The sequence below is a fragment of the Conger conger genome, chromosome 17 (genome assembly GCF_963514075.1).
Source record: "Conger conger chromosome 17, fConCon1.1, whole genome shotgun sequence".
Lineage (NCBI taxonomy): Eukaryota > Metazoa > Chordata > Actinopteri > Anguilliformes > Congridae > Conger > Conger conger.
Genome location: NC_083776.1, coordinates 13,065,023 through 13,085,979, shown reverse-complemented (window position 1 = coordinate 13,085,979; position 20,957 = coordinate 13,065,023). Strand labels below are relative to the sequence as shown.

Genomic DNA, 20,957 nt, shown 5'->3' with positions numbered 1-20,957 from the left:
AAATGTCTTTTTTTAGGTATGACTTAACTCCTGACACCTTTGATTGAAATCCGTAAGCCGAATCAAAACAATACTCACCACGCTGAACATGTATCCCATTGTAAAATACGTATCATTATGTAATCCTCTTGAGAGCACTTCCAACATTCCTGTGATCTTAGTACCATGTGACATTTACACCTTCCGCAGAAACTCACACCCTGACCCCAGTGTTCTCGGGTTTTGTAAGTCAGTGTTGTTAATTAACCACATGAGATGACAGACATTAGCAAGGGGCCGTCATCACTAATCTAATTTTAATTTTGACTGCTTTGGAAGTGCTGCAGACAGGATCTTAGTGATGCAGCAGACAGCACTCTGCGTGAGTATCTAATAGAAGAATGTGAATTGAAGTTTCATCGGTGCAGATTGATGTGTATCTCCCATGTTAATGGATGTTTCACTGGTGCAGATTGGTCTCTTGGTAGCCTGTTGTGCAGGTCTATGCTTGAACAGGACTATTTAAATACTATGTGGACTAAATAGCTGTCATGGATGTCATTGCATCATCCTTTGGTAATGGACTGTGTGGTGCTGCATATTTTACAGTGTGCACTGGGTAATGTCAGTGTGAACTGTACTTTACACACACAAAAACACACATATACACACACACAGTCTTTCTCTCACACACACAAGGCACAAAATGTCTCTCACATACACACACCCACACGCAGACACACATGCAAGCTCATGTAGATATATAAAAACACTCACAGTCTCTTTCTCTTGTGCACACAGACACACACACAGACACACACAGACACACACAATCAATGCAGATTTAAGCTTTCAGTGGCTTCAGCTGCAGCGTGGATTAACACCGATTCTGTGGGCTCCTCAGCTGGACCATAATAAAATGATAGAAATCCGGGGGGCAGCCTGAGGGCTAAACCATCCGCCGCCCCCGGAGGGGGGGAGGCCGACAGCCTGACAGGCTGTTGGGATGAGCAGGGGGTGGGGCAGCAGACCTGCAGATGTTCCAGGGGTGTAATTTGGCCAGTCGGGCTGCGGTGCAGAGGAGAAGTGGAGGAGAGGTCTGTGTGAGCGTGTCAGAGCCCCAGGCCTGGACTCCCGTGGTCCGGAGCGAGGAACCGGCCATCCCCCCAGGCGAACAGGACTCTGTTCCCCACGTTCCCCATGGCGCTGGGCTGCTGTGTCCCCTGGAGAGCTCACGGTACAGTTCCCCTCTCACCTGTCCGGGACTTGAGCGGCAGCCATAACACATGGTTCTGTCGGCCATTTTGTTTGGTCCAAACTTTGCACAAAGCTGTAATTTGCTGTGGTCGAATCATTGTTTGCACTTGTCAGTGTGTGCTAATGCATTTCTTCCACGCAGGTCTTTGCGGTTGGTTTATGTTACATGGGTGTAAAACAGAGAGTCAATCTTGAGTGATTATTTGTGAAGTAGGATTGAAATTGAGCTCAGAAATATGATGCAAATCAAATACATAAAATGGCTTTTGTATGTGTTCATTTCAGCATTGTTTTGTATCTAGCAGGCAGGTTGGTTGGTGTGAAAATTGGATTGTTGTTTTACAGTGGTATTCTTCCTGGTTATTAACCATAAATGGTTGTCGACCAGACAACAGGTTTGCTTAATACCTGCTTAACCCGGTTTCTAACGGATTGTTTCTTCTGACCCTCTGTAAATGGATTAGTATGTGTTAAAAGGGTTATGGTTAGTGCTGAAAATGTTGTGTACCAGGCGGTAGGTTTTCTGTGCTGCAACGCTGATTCGACCCTCACACTCTGGCTAAGTGCACATTGGTTCAGTTTGCTCATCTAACACACATCTGGTGTTTGAGAATAACAGTGCACAGGTCTGGATGTCAGACCCCTGTGCTGTGACACAGAGAAAATGGCTGCTTTCTGTTTCTGAAAACAGGCCAGGACACTGGATGCCCATTGAGACTGAACGGAATTGCGACAAACAACTTTAAATGCCTGCGTCCCCCCCCTTGTTTTTGAAGAATGGTGGATGAGAAGGGGCGGGAGAAAGCCTTTGTTTCACTGCGAACAGCAGGAGGGGAGGCTCTGACGTTGTGTTCCGTTGTTTGTAATTACGACTTATTTACACATTGTCTGAAATACCAGGTGAATGACTGTGGTTAAGCTGAGCCTCTGTCTGGACAGGGCAGGAGTAATTACAAGGAAACAGACCATAGTACTCCTGACCCCCCCACCACCACCACCGCCACCACCACCCTGGACTCGGGCCTCATTGGTTGAATTTCCAGAAATATTAGCCGTTGCTATTTTTGGGCAGTTTGTGCGGAGCTGCAGAATAGTCTTCCTCCGGCCCCAACATGCTGAGGAGGCGACGACAGGGCAGCACTTCCAAGCCCCCTTTCCCATTCCCACCCCTCCCTTTCCTCTGACTTTCCCACCAGAATCGCCTGTGAAATTATTTGGACATTTTGGAATTTTGCTGGTGCTATTTAAATGGTTGTATTTACTTTTTTTTAGAAAGTGGGTGGGGGGAGGGGTCTGAGTCTCACTCACAGCCGTCCTTGATGACTGTTTATGTTTGCTGAGGGGGGTGGAACCCCCGCTGAGCCTCCGTTGTTTTAGTGGGATCTTAATCTCACGCGGGACAGCAGTCTCTACATCGCTGACGTTGAGGCGTGCCAATTGAGGGGCAGCAGAATCCCGGCTGGTTTTGGGCCCTGTGCCTCACGTACAGCCGGGGTAGGCGAGGAGCTGAACCTGTCCACAAAGGACCATGAGGGGGTCTGAACGTGTGAACCGGGCAGGTGCTCTGTGGCACTGTGGCACTGCGGCTGAGTTAAGCTGTGTTAAATAACAGAGGCAGTGAGAGGAGGAAGGCAATGAAGTAAGGGGGGCGGAGATCCTCGTTCTTTTTTTACTCTGAAAAACAGTCACTTACATTTGGCAGGATGTTTAAATTGCTTTTTTAAATAGAAGGCTGTGGAACGAGGGAGCCACCTAAAATGTTGCGGGTTCCCCTGAGTTGCGAAACACACAGTCCTAGAGACGCTCTGTAGCAGGCTGGCGGATGGAGGTCCATGGTACTACAACTGCAAGCCAGTGAAAAAAAAAAAACTTCTGAAAGTCACGGAGCACCTATTCTGTTTCTTAAACTGATGAAATCAGAGGGTAAGCTGAGAGTTTGCCAGCTCAGAATGAGACTAATGCCATCATGCTGGCGTGCCACTTGAATAGGTCTCTGGCCTGAGCTCGCGTCCCCCCATTAGCCAGGCTGAAAGGTGAAGGCCAGGTTAAGTGGTGTGCAGATGTAATCCTGGTGGCTGCTTTCCAGAACTTTCCGGTGGCAGATGTGGCAGGCCAAAGGCTTTCACCATTCAGATGGGGAACCACGCTGTAATTTAATATAATGCTAATATCACTGCAGCTAACACAGATTTTTCTGTGGCTGGTACAACTAAGACTGCAGCTGTGGCTGCTACTACTACTGCTACTGTTACTTCAATCGCTATTCTTATTATTAAGACTTCTGCTTCAGTATTAATACTGTGGCCACTACTTGTAACACTGACACTACGACTGTTACTACTGCAGCTGCTGTTTTATGCACTACAGCTACGACATGCTGTGCGCATATGAGGCGATGCGAGAAAAGCCACGCTGCCCGTCTGTGCGTCTGTGTACTTTCAGAGGATTTGGGTTGTAATTACAGTGTGCCAGCTGTGAGCGGAAACCGCTCCTCACCGTCCTCTATCAGCCTCCGCACGGCGGATGAATGAGTCTGAAAATCCAGGATTTCCAGCTCTAGCGTGGATGTCTGGCAGCCTCGGAGAGGAGGATGAGTCATCCAGTTAACGCTAACCCCCCCCCCCCTTTTGATCGCATTCGTCCCCAATGTACTGAGACAGCCGGAGAGGACCGCGAAAGCCGCAGCAAGGCTACAGCCCGGTATGCGATGCACTTTTTTTTGCAGAATTGGCATTTCCTCTCATTTCTTGAAGGAATGCAGTGAGTAATCTGCCCGGTGATGCGTCTTATGTTATCTGTTATCTGAGGTTTGGATTATATTTTCCATTGTGTCCATTATTAGCCACTTCAGTCAAATCTCAGAGTAAACATGAGCTGCACTGGCTTTACTGAGCTGCAGTACAGCCAAAATAGAGAAAGTAGATTAAACAATGCAGGATGTTTAACCAGGAGCTGTCAGGAAGAAATGGGTTTTTTTTTACTTTGGAAAAAGAGGCGTAAACTTGTATTGCATCTCCATAAAAAGGCAAAAAGATTTGAAAATCGGGCACGGGGCATCAATGTTGGGTGACTGGAAGCCCAGGGGAAATTCTTCTGCTAGCGTTGTAGCACAGATGGAATTGGAATAGAGTTGAGACATACATACATACATACATACATACATACATACATACATACATACATACATACATACATACATACTTACGGGGGCGACATGGCTCAGGCAGTAAGAACAGTCGTCTGGCAGTCGGAGGGTTGCCGGTTCGATCCCCCGCCCGGGCTGTGTCGAAGTGTCCCTGAGCAAGACACCTAACCCCCAAATGCTCCTGACGAGTTTGTCGGCGCCTTGCATGGCAGCCAATCGCCGTTGGTGTGTGTGTGAGTGTGTGTATGAATGGATGGATGAATGAGAAGCATCAATTTTACAGCGCTTTTGATAAAGGCGCTATATAAAATGCCAACCATTTACATTAGGTGGGCCTGTATTCACTAAACAGAGACAAACAGGAACTACAGTAACTCTGTCTACATAACTGAATCAGTTCTAGTTTGGTTCCAATCAATGGGGCTATACCACAGTGCCTCATTACCCTGTCTAGAATGAGGAAGCGGGGAGGCCGGATTTGGAAGCTGGCAGTCTGGTTTGTGTGTAGAACATCTGTGGTCGCAGGGAACAGGAGAGAAGAGCAGTTCCCTGACGGTGCCCGTTTCCGTGCCTGTTTTCTCCCATTCGGGTGTGGAGACAGCCACAGTCCGGTGATAAACAGAGCTGTTACCTGTTGGATCTTCCCTTTGATCCCCCAGCGCTGCTGAACACCTGTATTTACAGCTGGTTTGTGTGTTCTCTGGGGCGGATTCCTCACAGTGGGGAAGAGCGTGTCTTGCCTTGCGGCAAACCCACTGTGGTGACAGCTCCTGTCCAGTCTGTGTGTTGTCTGTACATGCAGATATATGCGTGTGTCTGTCCAGGTGTGCATAGGTCACAGACACGCACAAACACACACACACACACACGCACACAGCAAGATGAGCACAGGCATCACTAGGCGAATACCAATTGAAGTTAGAAAGATATTTGTGCTATTTCTGACTGACTCCTGCCTTCCACTCTCCAGAACACACGCCATACTGAAGCTGTTTACATCACCCCTTCAGTGTTAGATCCCTGATATTTATCATTTATGCCCCTCAAGTTCTTTAAGTAAGAGCAGATTGGGCCTTTTGGCTGCATCCATGTTAACGGATACATTTCCAGGCAGAACCCTAAGGGGTTAATAAAGACTCCAGCCCATGCGTGCAGTGACAGGCAGAACCCGTGTGTCTAAATAGATGTGTAATTGCCCACCTTCTGACTTAAGACCGCCAAAGGGAACAAAGACAGCCGAACACGGAGGATGAGCAGTCGTTCCATCTGTCGGGGCCCGTCACAAAAGCCCAGGAACCTGCTTTGTGTTCCGGGTGCGGGCAGAGGCGAGGGCCCCCAAACTCACTCAGGCGAAAACGGCCAAGGCTAATTAGGGGACTGTGACAAAGCCGAAAGAGCTTGCGTTGGGGGGGCCGGGGGGTGGGGGTCATCCAGGTCTCTATCTGTGGGAGGGAGTCTGTCCTGACCCCCCAGTGAGGTGGGGAACCTTACACTGTGATTACCGCTAACAGGGCTAAGAAGTGATTCTGATGCCTGGTGGTTGTATCCATTTTGTGCATACTGTCACTCTCGATAGTCGCGTCTGATAAACGGCTGAATTGTAAATTGTCAATCAGGTCTAGCCCTCTCCTCTCTGGCCGTGGGCGAGATCGCTCCCTGCTCTGCCTGCTCTTTGTTTTTGGTGTGGGTAAGCAGTAGTTCTTTCTCGTTGGGAGGGGGGTTGTGCTGGCACAGGATGATGCTGCCTCAGATGTGCTGACTCTGCACCTAGCAGGAGGGATGGGGGGGGGGGGGGGGGGGTTGGTGGACTAGCCCAGACGCAGAGCGCTACTCTGCTCCACTGCAGCCGGGTCGCATGCGGGCACCAGTGCAGCTCTGTCCGGGCCAGGGATAGATGGGGAACGCGCAGCCCAAACTGCCCTCCTGGAGGAAGAGGAGGAGAGGAGGGAGGGGAGATGAGGAAGGTACGGCTGCTTCGGGAGGGTCTGGGGCTTTCGCAGATGCTGCTGCGGGGTTGCGCTCGAACCCTGGACGATCGGGACGTCCTCAGAGCGCCTGCAGGTTGTGGCTGAGGTTGTAGAAGGAGAATGCTGTGGCTTTGACGGGGTTGAAGGCTTTCACTCTGAGCTGCATACCATAGAGAGCTGTAACTGATTTTAGAGGCTAGAGTGTTCATATGTCCTGTTCCATACCATAGAGAGCTGTAACTGATTTTAGAGGGTAGAGTGTTCCTGTGTCAAAGTCAGTGTGGTGGGTCAGATAAGTTCAGTGCTGCATGATACATGCTAATGAGCAGTTTCATTGCTTTGCCCACAGATCACAATATATCCTGATATTGCCTGCTTATGTTATTAGCATGGGTATCTTCAGAAAGAAATGTACATGTTTTTTATTGTGGAGAAAGAAGGCTAATATCGTATCCTCAAGAGAGGGATGAAACACCCAGTAGAATTAAAAAAATATTAATTTCCTGACGATGCAAAGCATGAATTATGTACAGAAAAAATGCTGCATGCCTATTTCTTTTATGTCTTTACAGCTCTTTCAGATCCTGGGCCCTCAGTACTGCATGTTTCAGATCTATGTGTTCATATTTAAGTATTTACAGTGATGTGTGACTCAGGTACCAGCTTTACAGTGATGTGTGGCACAGATACCAGCTTTACAGCTATATGTGACTCAGGTACCAGCTTTACAGTGATGTGTGACACAGGTACCAGCTTTACAGCTATGTGTGACACAGATACCAGCTTTACAGCTATATGTGACTCAGGTACCAGCTTTACAGTGATGTGTGACTCAGGTACCAGCTTAACAGTGATGTGTGACTCAGATACCAGCTTTACAGTGATGTGTGACACAGGTACAAAGCTTTACAGTGATGTGTGACACAGGTACCAGGTTTATAGCTATGTGTGACACAGATACCAGCTTTACAGCTATATGTGACTCAGGTACCAGCTTTACAGTGATGTGTGACTCAGGTACCAGCTTAACAGTGATGTGTGACTCAGATACCAGCTTTACAGTTATGTGTGGCACAGATACCAGTTTACAGCTATGTGTGACACAGATACCAGCTTTATAGCTATGTGTGACACAGATACCAGCTTTACAGTGATGTGTGACACAGGTACAAAGCTTTACAGTGATGTGTGACACAGGTACAAAGCTTTACAGTGATGTTTGACACAGGTACCAGCTTTACAGTGATGTGTGACACAGGTACAAAGCTTTACAGTGATGTGTGACACAGGTACAAAGCTTTACAGTGATGTGTGACACAGGTACCAGCTTTACAGTGATGTGTGACACAGGTACCAGCTTTACAGTGATGTGTGACACAGGTACAAAGCTTTTACAGTGATGTTTGGCACGGGTACAAACTTTACAGTGATGTTTGACACAGATACCAGCTTTATGGCAATGTGTGACACAGGTACACACAGGTCTTGTGCTGTTTCGATGGCAGTTGTTCAGTTTACCGTAGCCATGATTTTTGAATTGCGTAGTGGAGCTATGGGAGGCCTCACAAGACTCTTCAGTGAACTCAAGTATGCATAATTGCTGACCTTTGATGGAACAACAGCAATCTGATAATAACCGTTATCTTTCAGTGATTCCCTGTAAGCTACAGCATCCATCTCAGAATCATGCAAGTGCAAAACTCTGCATGGTTCGAGGTTTCTGTGTCAGAATTGTAGAGCTCACCGAACCGTGTGACAGAAACCGATAAAGCCTTGCAACTTACACTGAGACAACAAACCCATGACTCCAGAACACTTGCACACAAATGCCTGTTTGACTGTGTACGTCTTGTTTTTACACTCAGTGCCGTGGGTCCAGTCTACATTACTTTTCACCTCGGAGAGAACTCTCTTGTTTTTGTCTTCATTCAGTATTCTCATGAGAGGACAATAATCAGAAAAAAAGCATCTTCCGTGTCAGGCTGGTAATAACAGTTTGACAAAGATCTGGCTGTTAATGTAAATTAAGCTTCTGGGGTTGTGGGATTACGGGTGACTTTGGGGGTTTCAGAGGAAGTGGGAATGTTGAATGCTGACGGGGTTTGGCGCAGAATAAACTTTTATCTTGACTTTTGTCTTAATCCTGTCCTATGGTCAGCACTGGCCTCATTGCCTTGGCCTTGTCTCTGTCGTTACCAAACCTGTTCTGCACTGGCTACCAGCCTTCAGCATGCATGTGAGTGAGGTTCGAACAGCATTGGTTGTGGGAGGGGGGGCAGGGGGGCCAGGGGGAGGGGCATCAGGTCGGACGTTGTTGATGACCTGTCCACTACAGGAACACCCCGCAATGCGTTTTGGCGAAAGCAGCTGTCATTGATGACTTAAACCCTAGATTACATCGGTTCTACTTTTTAGACCCTTTGATGCAATTTCAGAGCATTTGGTTTTGTGATATTGATTTTTATCTTTTGTGGTAATGTCCTGAAATGTTGCTTTTGGTCTGTTTCATGATTTACACTGCTAATTTGTTTGTCATATTCCGGATTTTTGTGGTTTGTGATTAGACTGTTCTTGTCAATTTGTAACTGAAATTCAAATCAGTCTTTACATGAGTGAATTTCTTAGCCACATAATGTATTTGTATTATGCAGCATATTTTAGTTATATTTATTTGGCATCGTTTATTGCTTAAGTGCATTAGTGCATATTTTGTATTCTGTGTGCAGTTACAGACGGTGACTGACATGATGAAGACGCTCTTGTGTGCTGACTAACATGGCTGAGACAGCTGGGCTCGTGGCCATTGTTTCAGTGTTTCTTTGAAGCAGCCGTCTGCGCTGCTCTCGTTATGGACTGCAGCCTGCTGGCGCCACGTGTCATCTCTCCAGGCTCCTCTGCCCATGTCCCCCATCCAGGAAAGGCCCAAAAGCTGAGCCTGTGGCTGTATAAATGCCATACTGCACTTCAATTATACAGGGCTTTTATCCAAAGCGCTTTACAGTTAATGCCTCTCATTCACACGCACACTCACACGCCAACGGTGAAAAGGCCGCCATTCAAGGTACCAATCAGCTTTTTGGGAGCAATTGGGGGTTAGGCGTCTTGCTCAGGGACACTTCGACACACCCAGAGCGGGGGATCCAACCGGAAACCCTCCGACTGCCAGACAACTTACCCGAGATAATGTTGCCGTGATGCTTCTGTTCGTGACCAAGCCTCACCTTGGCTGTATTGTGCAGACCGTGTGAAACCACGCTGTAGATTAAGCTGTCGATGCATGGGACAGCTTGCCAAGTCAAGTAACTGTAGAGGAAGCCATTACTAGGGTGTTCAAGTCCAGGCCTGATGCTGTGCTGGATACGCTATGTTTATTGGCATGTTTATGGGCTCAACAGCCTCCTCCCTGCATTATGTGTTATTATATTCTTATGAGGACTTTGTTATATACAGTTCATCCATGTGGCTGAGTTGGAGGTGTCTTGCCCTGGTACGACTATCAGCCTGTGTCCTCTGAGACTGCTCTCTAACACCACACTGTCCATAACCATTAACCTTCTGCCCCTCTAGACCAAACTGTCTGTCTCTTCTGTAGTGCTTCTCTTCTCTTCTGTAGCTTAAACCATCACACAACCAGTTGCTTGCTTGCCTGACACAGTGAGTGTTGTAGACTCATTGTTTCCATAGACAAGGCCTGTAGGTTTATCTCTGCCGGCAACACCTTTGTTAGACCAATATGTACAGGCTACAACTTCCCATGAACCCTAGGCTTGTTTGTTTTGTGCCTTTTGAGGGCAGTAGGCTCGTTGCCTCTGTGGACTTCTCCTTCACAGAGCTGTCTGTCTGTCTGTCTGGGTTAGCAGACAGTCAACACTAGAGAAGCTTTGCTTCTTTACTATCTGCTGACCTCGCACAACAAACAGCACAATGGCTCCGAGCAGCTTGGCTCTCCGTATCAGGTCATGTATGATTAATAAGCCTTTTACTTATGTGATTGACAGCCAGTACAAACGGTGTCCTGACAGGACCTTCTGAGCCCCCCTATCCATCCGTAGTCATAACAACCTCTAATGGGGAGGACTGGGGGTTCTGGTCACTAGAGTTCAGAATCCGACGAGCATGTAGGTTTGCCTAGGAAGAGAAATACATTATGTGCAACTGCACTGCACCTGTGCTGTTAGTCATTTCCATGGCAACAGGCCACTTAATTGCGGATCCAGGGAGGCGGTTGGCCCTGCCGCTGGCTCTTAATATAAAACAAAATGCTGAATTCTGATTGGGCGGGGCTGATCATCTTAACTTGGTTAGGTGTTGTCAGAGGTCAGGTCTCAAAGGCAGTGTCTTGCTTGCTGTCATCTCTATTAATGTGAATATTTTTTCCAGGGCACTTGTGATAAAGGCTGAGAATGATGAATATTGTACATTTGCTTTTTTATGGTTAATATTTTATTTGCTTTTTCAAGAAAGTATAATTCATATTTACATTACTGGGCACTGGGCCCTGGGGTGGAAATCCTGAGATATAGTGTGGGGAATTGTGCAAAGAAATAAAAGTGTAAAAAAGCGTCGTAAATCTGCTACAATACTGGAAGCCGGAGGGGGCGGACAGGTACCAGGCTCACTTCCTGCTCACATCGTGACTGACGTGCGCCCCTGCCCTCTGTCCCCACAGCCGTGTCCAACCTGGATGTGGAGAGCAAGCTGACGGCTCACTTCCAGGCACCATGGCATCAGCAGCGCAACGTGTTCCACCCCTCCACCCGCCCCGCCTGTGTGGAGGAGCTCCACCAGCAGGCCAAGCTCCACCTCCGCGCGCTCAACCCAGGTGAGACCACGCCGCCAAAACCCGCCATCTTTTCTGAAGCTCATTTCCTGGTCGTACTCAGAGACGGCGCTGACTAGCACCACTGTGGTTGGCTCCAGTATAGGTCATTCAGATCCCATGTAAAATCAATTTTTTGTAAAATCAATGGTACAATTGCAGTCAAAATATGAAGTGAATATGTTTTTCCCACAAGAAAATGTATTCACAATGTTTTGTGTTATTAGGACAATGCAGTAATAGTTTGTGGATGAATTAGGCACAGATTATGTCACTGTGCCTTGTCGCATCAATAGCATCAGCTTTACTACCGCGTAATCTCTGGCTCCAAATTGTACGACAAGGCGTACGTAAACTTGACTTCCCGGGCTTCACACTTTTTCTACAGTCACTGGGTGAGACCCCATCCCGCCGCCAGTTTATCAAGCTTATTGATTTATTTTACAAATCAATTGACCCTTGCCACTGTGACCCCTGACAACTCTTTTCACCATGTTAATGTGTGTTAAACTACAGAAATGAACCATTCCACACTCATATCAGTGTTACCACAAATTCTTTTCTTTTTTTTCAGTTAATTGGTGTATTTGTTGTGTGTATCTGTGCATCTCATAACGATTGTTAAATTATTTTAGTTAACTAAAAGCCATAACAATTATTTGTAAATAATGCACACAGCATGGCGTCTTAATGCCTGTATATAAATGCCAGGAGTCCCACTCATAAGGTTGCTAATTAATAACCAATACACAGCACCAATATATCTTGTATGACTAATACGCTGAATCACACAATGCATAAATAAATAAATACATTTAAAAAAGTGAGTTTCAGTCACAACAGTATATGTGCCCTTGTGTGCGATGTCTGCTCAAATTATGGGGACACTGCCCCCTAGTGTATATAAAATGAGAACGCAAGTCTCTCAACTTGGAGTTTTTCTTGGGATGTGATAAAACGTAGGTCAGTTATCTGAATGCATGGCATGTGTGTGACAGTAGATCAGTTATCTGAATGCATGGCATGTGTGTGACAGTAGATCAGTTATCTGAATGCATGGCATGTGTGTGACAGTAGATCAGTTATCTGAATGCATGGCATGTGTGTGACAGTAGATCAGTTATCTGAATGCATGGCATGTGTGTGACAGTAGATCAGTTATCTGAATGCATGGCATATGTGTGACAGTAGGTCAGTTATCTGAATGCATGGCATGTGTGTGACAGTAGGTCAGTTATCTGAATGCATGGCATGTGTGTGACAGTAGGTCAGTTATCTGAATGCATGGCATGTGTGTGACAGTAGGTCAGTTATCTGATTCCGATTCAGAAATGCTCAGCTGTGACCTTTGACCTCTGGTCACATCAGATCAACAACAGCGTCAGCGAGCCAGCAGCCGGGAGCGGCGGGTGACCGTCTCCATCACAGTGGCGCCCCCTATGCCCAGCTACCCTTCACCACGCACCCTCAGACGTCACGAGCAGAGGAGCAGACACCTCCGCACGGTAACGTCAATTACTTTCTCTCTATTTCTGTCCCGCCATCTCCTGTGAGTGTAACATTGTTCTACATTATGTATGCTAAAAGTTATTAACTAAATGTTCATGGGAAAGATTTAAAGAGATTAGATTAGTCAACTCTATTGCTACTGCGTATGTTTGATTACCATGTCTGCATATTAATTCTATGTCTTTTTCTAAATTTGCGGTCTGTTTTTGGGTGATGTCTATATTTGTCAAAAGCAGCAGGAGAAACCGGGGAGAGATGTAGAGTATCAGCATGTGTCGAGAAAGGTAATTCGTTGTACGAGTTCTGCTTATTAATGTACGCGTCTGATTTTCTGTTCTATTTACGTTGTTGTTCTTACCCCCCCCCCCCCACCATTATGTCAGCAACATTGTACAGTGAAAGATGTGTGCGCCGCAACTAAAGTGCTGAACGTAACGGTCCGTGTTCAGACTCCCGCTTTTCACATGGGCTAGTTCTGTAGTCCTGGACTATACAACGCGGTCCATTGCGCAAAAAGTTCAAAGTAAAAGAACAATAATGCACGGCTCAGACATTTGCTTCCCGATCACTTTTTAACTGGAAAAGATCAAGAGCCAGTTTCCGGAATCTTCTTTCCCCTCTTCACGCATGGCGTCTCCGCAGAAAACGTTGTCCGGGGTTACGGTCAATAGACAAGCGGATTGGTGCGTGGTGGAGGGAGGCAGGAAGCCTGTGATCTCTGGGCTCTAGGGAGTAATCGCATCCTTTCGAGCGGTAATGCGACAAGCGCCTCTGATGTCAGACAGAGCTCAAGTCTGAAGCCTGGGTTCAATCAACATTTGTGCTCAGATTTGATTTGCTTATGAATGGAATGCAGTTTGGCCAAGAAAATAACGGAAACTGACTTAATTTTTTGTTGTTGTTTTTTAAAAAACGGATTGAAGCCAGGCCAGATGCCTGCCTGCACTGCCCTCCGGCCTCAGTTCCAGGCCTCCTACAGCAACGCCTGTCCTCCGCGTGCGGCTGTGGTCAGCCGTGATTCTGAGAAATAGCTGGAAAACTTGCAGCCACTTTGTGCCGATTTCCATGATGAGAAGCAACACATATAGCTGAGCATTCTGTTAGCTAATCTGTATTTCAGAGCGGGAACAAAGCTACAGTGGAGGTTAGATTTTTAGATTTGGCTTGGGTTTTTCTTTTGAGATGAGCATCAGATCATGAGTGCATTCGTGCAGGTCAGTAGGCTGGGGAATGAGTTGCTTTGTGCAAACGGAAGCATAAATAGACAATGTTTTCGTTCACACAGACTTGCATTGATTGTTGTTGCTTACTTGGCTTGTGGTGAGCATTCTGTTCCTAATAAGTGTTTGGGTCAAACAAGGTTTGTGAACTTTTGTTGACCACGTGTTTATTTCTCCACGTCCCACACCCTCTCGCTGGAATCGTCCCTCAAAGGAAAGACCAATGAAAGAGTCAGAAACCCAGCCAGTGCAGAGGAAGGTAATGGGATATCTCAGGCTATGTGTACAAGTTTGTATTGCATCATCATTACCTCATCAGTTCAGTGACGCCATCAAGCCATGATGGAGGACATGATGACATTCAGGGTCTTCCTTGCTATGGTGGTGATAGTTACAGAGGAGACATCTCATGTGCAGACTATTGAATAATGTTTTTTTCTGAAAATGTCAGACACACGTTTGTTAGTGGGTCAGCCCTGAACAATACTTACGTAATGTTTCATACTTTGGCTTTAGGCTTTGCTCTGAATTCAGTGTAATGGAACTAATATTAGCATTTTAGCTAGTCATTTTAAATAGCTTCCACTGCGTCTTCCATTTGTAAGCTATTCATATATTTTTGAATTTTCATAGAAATAGTTAAGACTTTGAGATTGTGGGAAGGTGGGCCATTGTTGAATTTTAGTTAGTGAGGAGACTTCCCTGCACATGCTGAATAAGCTGTTGCCATGGGATTAAAGTTGCACTATGTGAGATTTCCTCATTGTCTGTTCAACATGCAGGTAGACTTGCACACCACACCCTGATACATACACTACAGCAAAAGTATTTGTTTTATGAACTGATTGACGGAAACTGGCAGATTTGTGATCCATCAGACACAATAGGAAGGGAAAGTCCTGATGGTCGATGAAGAAAATTACAGATATTTCTACACATCTGCATGAAACATACATTTATTCATTTACCTCACCTATTGACTTTTGATCAGTTTTCCATGTCACTTTCAACATTACTTTCTTCAGCTGGCTGCCAATAATTGAAACGCTTTATGAATAGATCATCTTTTGACAGAACATGATCTTTTAAATAGACAAAGCTGTTGCATCTGTCAAATATTTTTAATCTGATCTTTTTTTTCGAAACGAGACAAAAAAAATGAATTCAACGTAGACGCCTGATTGAGACAAAGCCATGTTAGCTATCAGAAAACGACTCAATCCAGCTCATTTCACCACAATCGCATGAATCCTCGCCTCAATCCGTGGCCTTGTCCGAAACCGCTTACTTGCCTACAATGTGGAGTATAAAAGCTGCATACAAGATTTATACAACTTGATAGTAGGCACGTAATAGTCAATAATAAGCATGTGAGCAGTTTCAGACACAGCCCATGAACGTTATCATATTCGGCGAATGCTGATTTCATTTAAACTTTTGCGTGAGAGATTTGACTGCTGATTGGAAGTTGATTGCGTTGGGCTCTCCAGTATGCTCACACTCATCCTGACCGCCTCTGTTTCTCTTCCTCCTGTGCTGCAGGAGAGAGCTGTAAGAGAGGTAGAGTTTCGGCAAGTGCAGAGAAAGGTAAACGGCCACTGGCACAGTGTTTAAACACCCAACGCTGTTTACCGTGCTGCCATCTCATTGGTTGGAGTCATTCGGAAATCATCTTTGCTGACCCAGGATTGGTGTTGCCTTTTTAGCTGATGGATACGGTTAGCAAACAGACAGGGGGAAGCTGCTCCTCAAACTTTTTATTTTATTTTTAAATGCTCACAAGTGGACGTGGTTTACAACCATATGTGAAGCTCTGACATTTTCTAAGAGGATTTGTCATCAATCTTTCATTTGAACTATGCCTCTAACCTCCATGTTTACCTCAATCTTCCAGCTCAGCATCCTGGCGAGACCAGCATCCTTATCTACATATCACACCAGTCTATAGCGCATTAACTGCCATTGTCCTTTTTCCAGGATGAATGGAACTTTCCAGTGTTATTGCAGGGTGTGTAATGTTACAGCTTCTGTTTTTCCAGGTTGGACACCATCACCATTTTCAATTTCCCGAAGAGCACAAAGCTTTACCAGTTTTTATGTTGTTGTCATTTTTATCCACCCTCCTTAAGCTGTGGTGACTCTTACCTGATATTATTTTAGTCATGGATCCATCGTTGTTATTGTTTGTACATCGTTTTATTGCCTTTTTTGTTGCCATTGCTTTATTTTGTCGTCTTGTTCCTTTTGTCCGTCTGTTCTCATTTGTGTGTTTGTAGTCCGAGAGAACCCGCTCCGCCTCCCCCACTGAATGTTGCCACTTTGGTCCCTGGAGCAGAAAGGTACTTGCCCCCCACCCCCCCAAACATCCTCCTGCCCCACTGGTATGCCCCTCTGCTGAGAAGGACTGACTCCTGACCTGCGGTGGTTTCCTGGCGTTCAGTGCAAACCTTTGCTTTCTCCTCTGCTGTGTTACTAACCACTCTTAACTGTATCTGTCAGCACCATGGACCTCAGAATTTCGTGCCTGTTACGTCGCCCACTGTCTATCCTTAGGCTTGTGAAAAGCGCTTTTGCGGAAGTCAAGTTTACGGGTGCCGCCATGTTGTATAATTTGGACCCAGATCAAGCAGTTGGTTTAACAGAGGGATGTTGCTATGGTGTGATGAATTTCCAGTCAAAAAGCTTAAAAGGCGACATTGATATTACCATATATGCACATCACATGTATGTGGCTGTGTGTCTGTTTGAATCAGACCTTGGTCAATTACATAATTGTTTTGGATTAAAATGCTTTACTGTGCTCCATTGATTTTGCCTGGTGCAGTTGAGCCAACCGAGGACCGGAAGGTGGGGTTTTCACTTTTTGAAAGTATTGCATAGGTCCCAATACACCAGACAAGTAAAGTGTAGAAAAATATTTTAATCCAAAACAATGATCTATCTCAAAGGAAAATAGATTTTTCTGTGCTGACTGTACATCACCCAGTTGTTTCTGCCTTTCGCTGTCCTTAAGTTCTCCCTCGTATATAACTGTTACTACACTTCCTCTAGACTCTCTCTCTCTCTAAGCATTCAGTTGTATAAACAGACAATGAAAACAACTTTGGTCTGTGATGACAGATTTCTTACAAAGCAGAAATTTAGATCTGAGTAACAGAGTAAAAACAAAGCGCTGTAGTTAATTTTGAGGTACATAAATAATGTCAGCCAAAAATTTAATATCCTGAAACCATAGCAACCATGTGTAACAGTACAGAAACTCCATTTGTGAATGTAAAATGTCTCACTTCATTTGGTATGAGCCCTGGTGCTGCCTTATTCTGTGAAATCTGAATGCCTCCACCCCCACACACATATTTTTCCAAGTACTTATTACTTATCAAGAGAAGATCCATATGTGTTCTCGTGTAGCTGTACACGCTGTGTCAAATAACATTCCTTGCCTGTGATAGTTGCCCTTTATCTTATCAGAAATATCCCTTGGCTGGGAACCGATGACAGAATCCAACATTCCTGCTTCTTTCCCTTTTTCTTTTTGTCTTTGTCTTTGTCTTTTTTTTCTATTTCTCTTTTGTTTAATTAATTTTCTTTAAGTGCCTTGCTCTATGTATATATATATATATATATATATATATATATATATATATACACACACATGTGTGACTGTGTGTGTGGATAATATACAGATGTATCTATACATGAATATCACTCTTACTCTCACACTCCCCCACTTTTCTCTGCTCCTCCGTCTCCGTCTCTCCCTCCAGCTCCTTTCTACCTCCCTTAAACCCGTGTGCCGTTATTATTCTGAAGATGAGTCAGGCGACTGCCCTCTCTCATTTTTCTGTTTTCCTTAAAAAAAGAGAAAGTGCTGGGAAAGTCTCCTAGGAAACAGAGCCCTTTTGTGGCCAGTGTTTTGTCAGGGGCTTCTCAGGTCTGCTGGGAAACCCAAGACAAAAGGGCTGTGGGGGCCAGCTCTAAATCAGAGCGCACTTTAGCCATGGGGGAGCTGGGCACATAAGTCCCGCTCGCGACACAGACCTAGGTTTTACGCATTTCTCTGTAGCCATGAAAAGGTAAGGGTGCTTTTTTAAAACTCTGAAATGAAATGGATTAGCATGGGACCAGGATGGGAGATGGAAGCAGTTGTTTGCCCTGCGTAGGAGCAGAGACTCGTATGGGAGAGTTAGCCTGCGCTTTGGGACGCACTGGTGAATTTCTGGGACGGGAGGTCAATGAAAAATGTTGTTCAGCAGAATAGCTGCCCTTTACTTCTGTGGGTTTTTTTCCATTATGAAATGTAATGGAACGTTTGTGTTTTGTTGTTCTGGATTGAAAAACGGTTGTGCAGTGTAGCCTTGTAACTTTGACTATTTTGACCTTACTGCCTGCATGCAGACCTTGTTTTCTTTTGAAATAGATAGCTTATTTATTTTTGCCTGAGTGTGCTTTTCAAATGTATGCTTGGAATAATTTGGTGTATAGCAACGTATATGAACTCTAAAGCACAACGAGAGGTGGGGAGATCTGTAGTAGATTATCTGTAGCTTAGTGTAAAAGCAGCTCGCACACACGACAGGTACAATATTTCCTTTCCTTTTCACAGAATTCCTATTTCTTTAAGATGGTGCTTGAGTTATGTTTACCCATTTTAGCATTTTCTGGTGTTTTTTGCAGAAAAATCCATGGCGGAACCATGGATAAGATTCAACTGAACAGCACAGTCAGATACCGTTACCATAGATGTTGTGTAAACTGAAACTGAATGTGATCTCACATTTCTGAGATATGTATGATTCAAATTACGCCGTAAGAGGTTTTGGTGGTTGTCAACCAGACATGAAGGTCTCCGTGTGACTGTTGAAAATATGGGCAGTGAGACGTACCTGTTTATTGCTTCGTGTGTTTTTATAAATAAACACAGCGTGCTGTAAGAGGAAACTGTGCTCTAATCAAACGCAGATGATGTGCTCCTCCAGCTCTCGGATGCTTCATTCTCTCTTTTTGTGTACTTGCTTACTCAACTGCCTACTTGACCTTCTATGCTCTTTAACCTCCTTATTTCCTTTCTCACAAATGTGATTGGCTGCACAAGAATGACACAGCCTCCAATGGGAATGCTTCACTCATTTCTGAAGTCCTGTTTTGTCTGGTTCGGCCCTACTGTGTGCCTGGGGAAGGGCTTCTCTCTGTCCTCTTTTGTGGCCTGTTTGAGTACTATTAGTAAAAAAAAGTGCATGTTTATACTTACTTTTTCAACTGTTTGACTAACTACTTCATTAACTTCATGAAGATGTGATTACAACACTGCACACAGCAAAGTCTTTGGCCTGAAATGAACAAACCAAAGTAATTTAAATGCTAAACAGTGTAAATAGACATACGGCATGCTTTGTCAGAGCCAGTTTAACTGTGAAAACTTTGCTGTGTTTGCTCTCCATCTTGTTGTATTAAATAATTGATTAGACATGTAGAATTTGTCATTTTTATAGATCAGTTGCCATTCAATGCCGTGTCATCTTAGTGTTGTGTCGCCAAGATGCTCCATCATAGCTGATAACGCACCGCTAGCGCATGAAAGTAACAACATTAACATTCCCATCTGTTCCAGGCCCCCGCACCCACAGAGCCCGACACGGAGGTGGTGACGCTGGGCCAGAGGCCCAAATGCCCGGTCCGTAACGTCCCCACCACCCTGGACAAGCAGACTAACTGGTCCAAAGCCCTCCCACTCCCCACTCCGGAGCAGAGGCTGAGAAATGAGTCCCAAGTCATCTCCTCCTGCATAATCCCCATTAACGTCACCGGTAAAATGTCCGCTTCTCCATCCTCTACTCACTCTGACCAATTGCCCATGCTTCTGCTTGGTTTCATCTCGCTATTGTAAATAGTTGAAGTGTTTACTCATACGGTGTGAACTCATGCTATTTGTCGTGTTTGAATGATACATTTTGATTGGTGTTTCATTTTAAATAATAAAACAAGCATTCCCTTTATGTGTGCTGTACTTGCCAGGAATTCTGTGACGGTAGACTTCAGCAGCCCACAGGAGCTTGGTTCTATGTGCCCATGCCCAATACCTGTGTCTGGCAGGGGGCCCTGCTTAATATAATACAATGCAATAGGCAGTTAGTTTGTGGCCCAGTCAGTACTAGCATGGTCCGGATTCGATCTGAGGTTGGAGGCTCATACATGCACCGCAGTGAACCGTATGAGTCACCCAGTAGCTTGAATGTTTTGGTTTAGGACAGAGATGTTGTGGGTTCCCATATTCACTTAATTCACTTAGAGCAACTGTGGTCTACTGTGTCTATTATAAGTATGTTATGACTGACTCACTAAACTCACTAAGCATAGTCCAGAGTCAAACACAGTGCTTTTCCTGTTTATCTGCGGTACATTTATATGATCATAAGACTCCAGTGAAAAAGTGCAAGTCATAGGTTTTGAACCTGCTGCAACCTGCACTATCTCAGGTTTGAGCCACAGCTGCCCTGGCATGGAAGGCATCCACCCTGTGAATACCAATCAGCCTCATTACAATGACAAAACAGACAGCACTTAGTTAGTTGGAGTCAAGAGAAGCTTGCTTTAGCTGTGTCTATGAATTCTGAATTCGAGATGGTTTTCTAATCTATATTTACCAATATTGAGTACATGTATAATTGTACCTTTTAGATAGTAACTGCTAAAACATTTTTTAAATTCTCAATTATATGCGCCATTTAAAAATAAAAATTAAACATTTAAAAAAATGTAATAAACATTTGATGTGTATTTTGTTGTTGTATAACATTTTATTTTCTTCCCTGACTCATAATAATTATCCTTGAATTTTTGAAATCCATTATACAAATATGTTGTAATTATAAGATAATTATTACAATTTATACATAGTTGCACAAGACTTGTAGTAGTAGTAGTAGTAGTAGCAGTAGTAGTAGTAGTAGTAGTAGTAGCAGTAGTAGTAGTTATTTTTACAGCCGAACGTATAGCGTAGAGGGTTACCGCTTGAAGGAATTAGAATGACATGCAGAGGCGGAGGAAGTGAGAGAGGCTGC

At 44.9% G+C, this 20,957-nt stretch overlaps 1 protein-coding gene across 1 annotated transcript in view; it reads left to right on the top strand.

The window, feature by feature from the left end:
• The first annotated feature begins 1,179 nt into the window (after positions 1-1,179).
• The window catches only part of LOC133116371 (actin remodeling regulator NHS-like), a 30,293-nt gene continuing 10,515 nt past the window's right edge, over positions 1,180-20,957 (top strand). The window contains exons 1-5 of the mRNA XM_061225840.1: positions 1,180-1,216; positions 11,018-11,170; positions 12,536-12,672; positions 16,173-16,235; positions 19,508-19,703. Coding sequence (XP_061081824.1) covers positions 1,180-1,216; positions 11,018-11,170; positions 12,536-12,672; positions 16,173-16,235; positions 19,508-19,703 — 586 coding nt within the window. The remainder of the gene's footprint in view (positions 1,217-11,017; positions 11,171-12,535; positions 12,673-16,172; positions 16,236-19,507; positions 19,704-20,957) is intronic.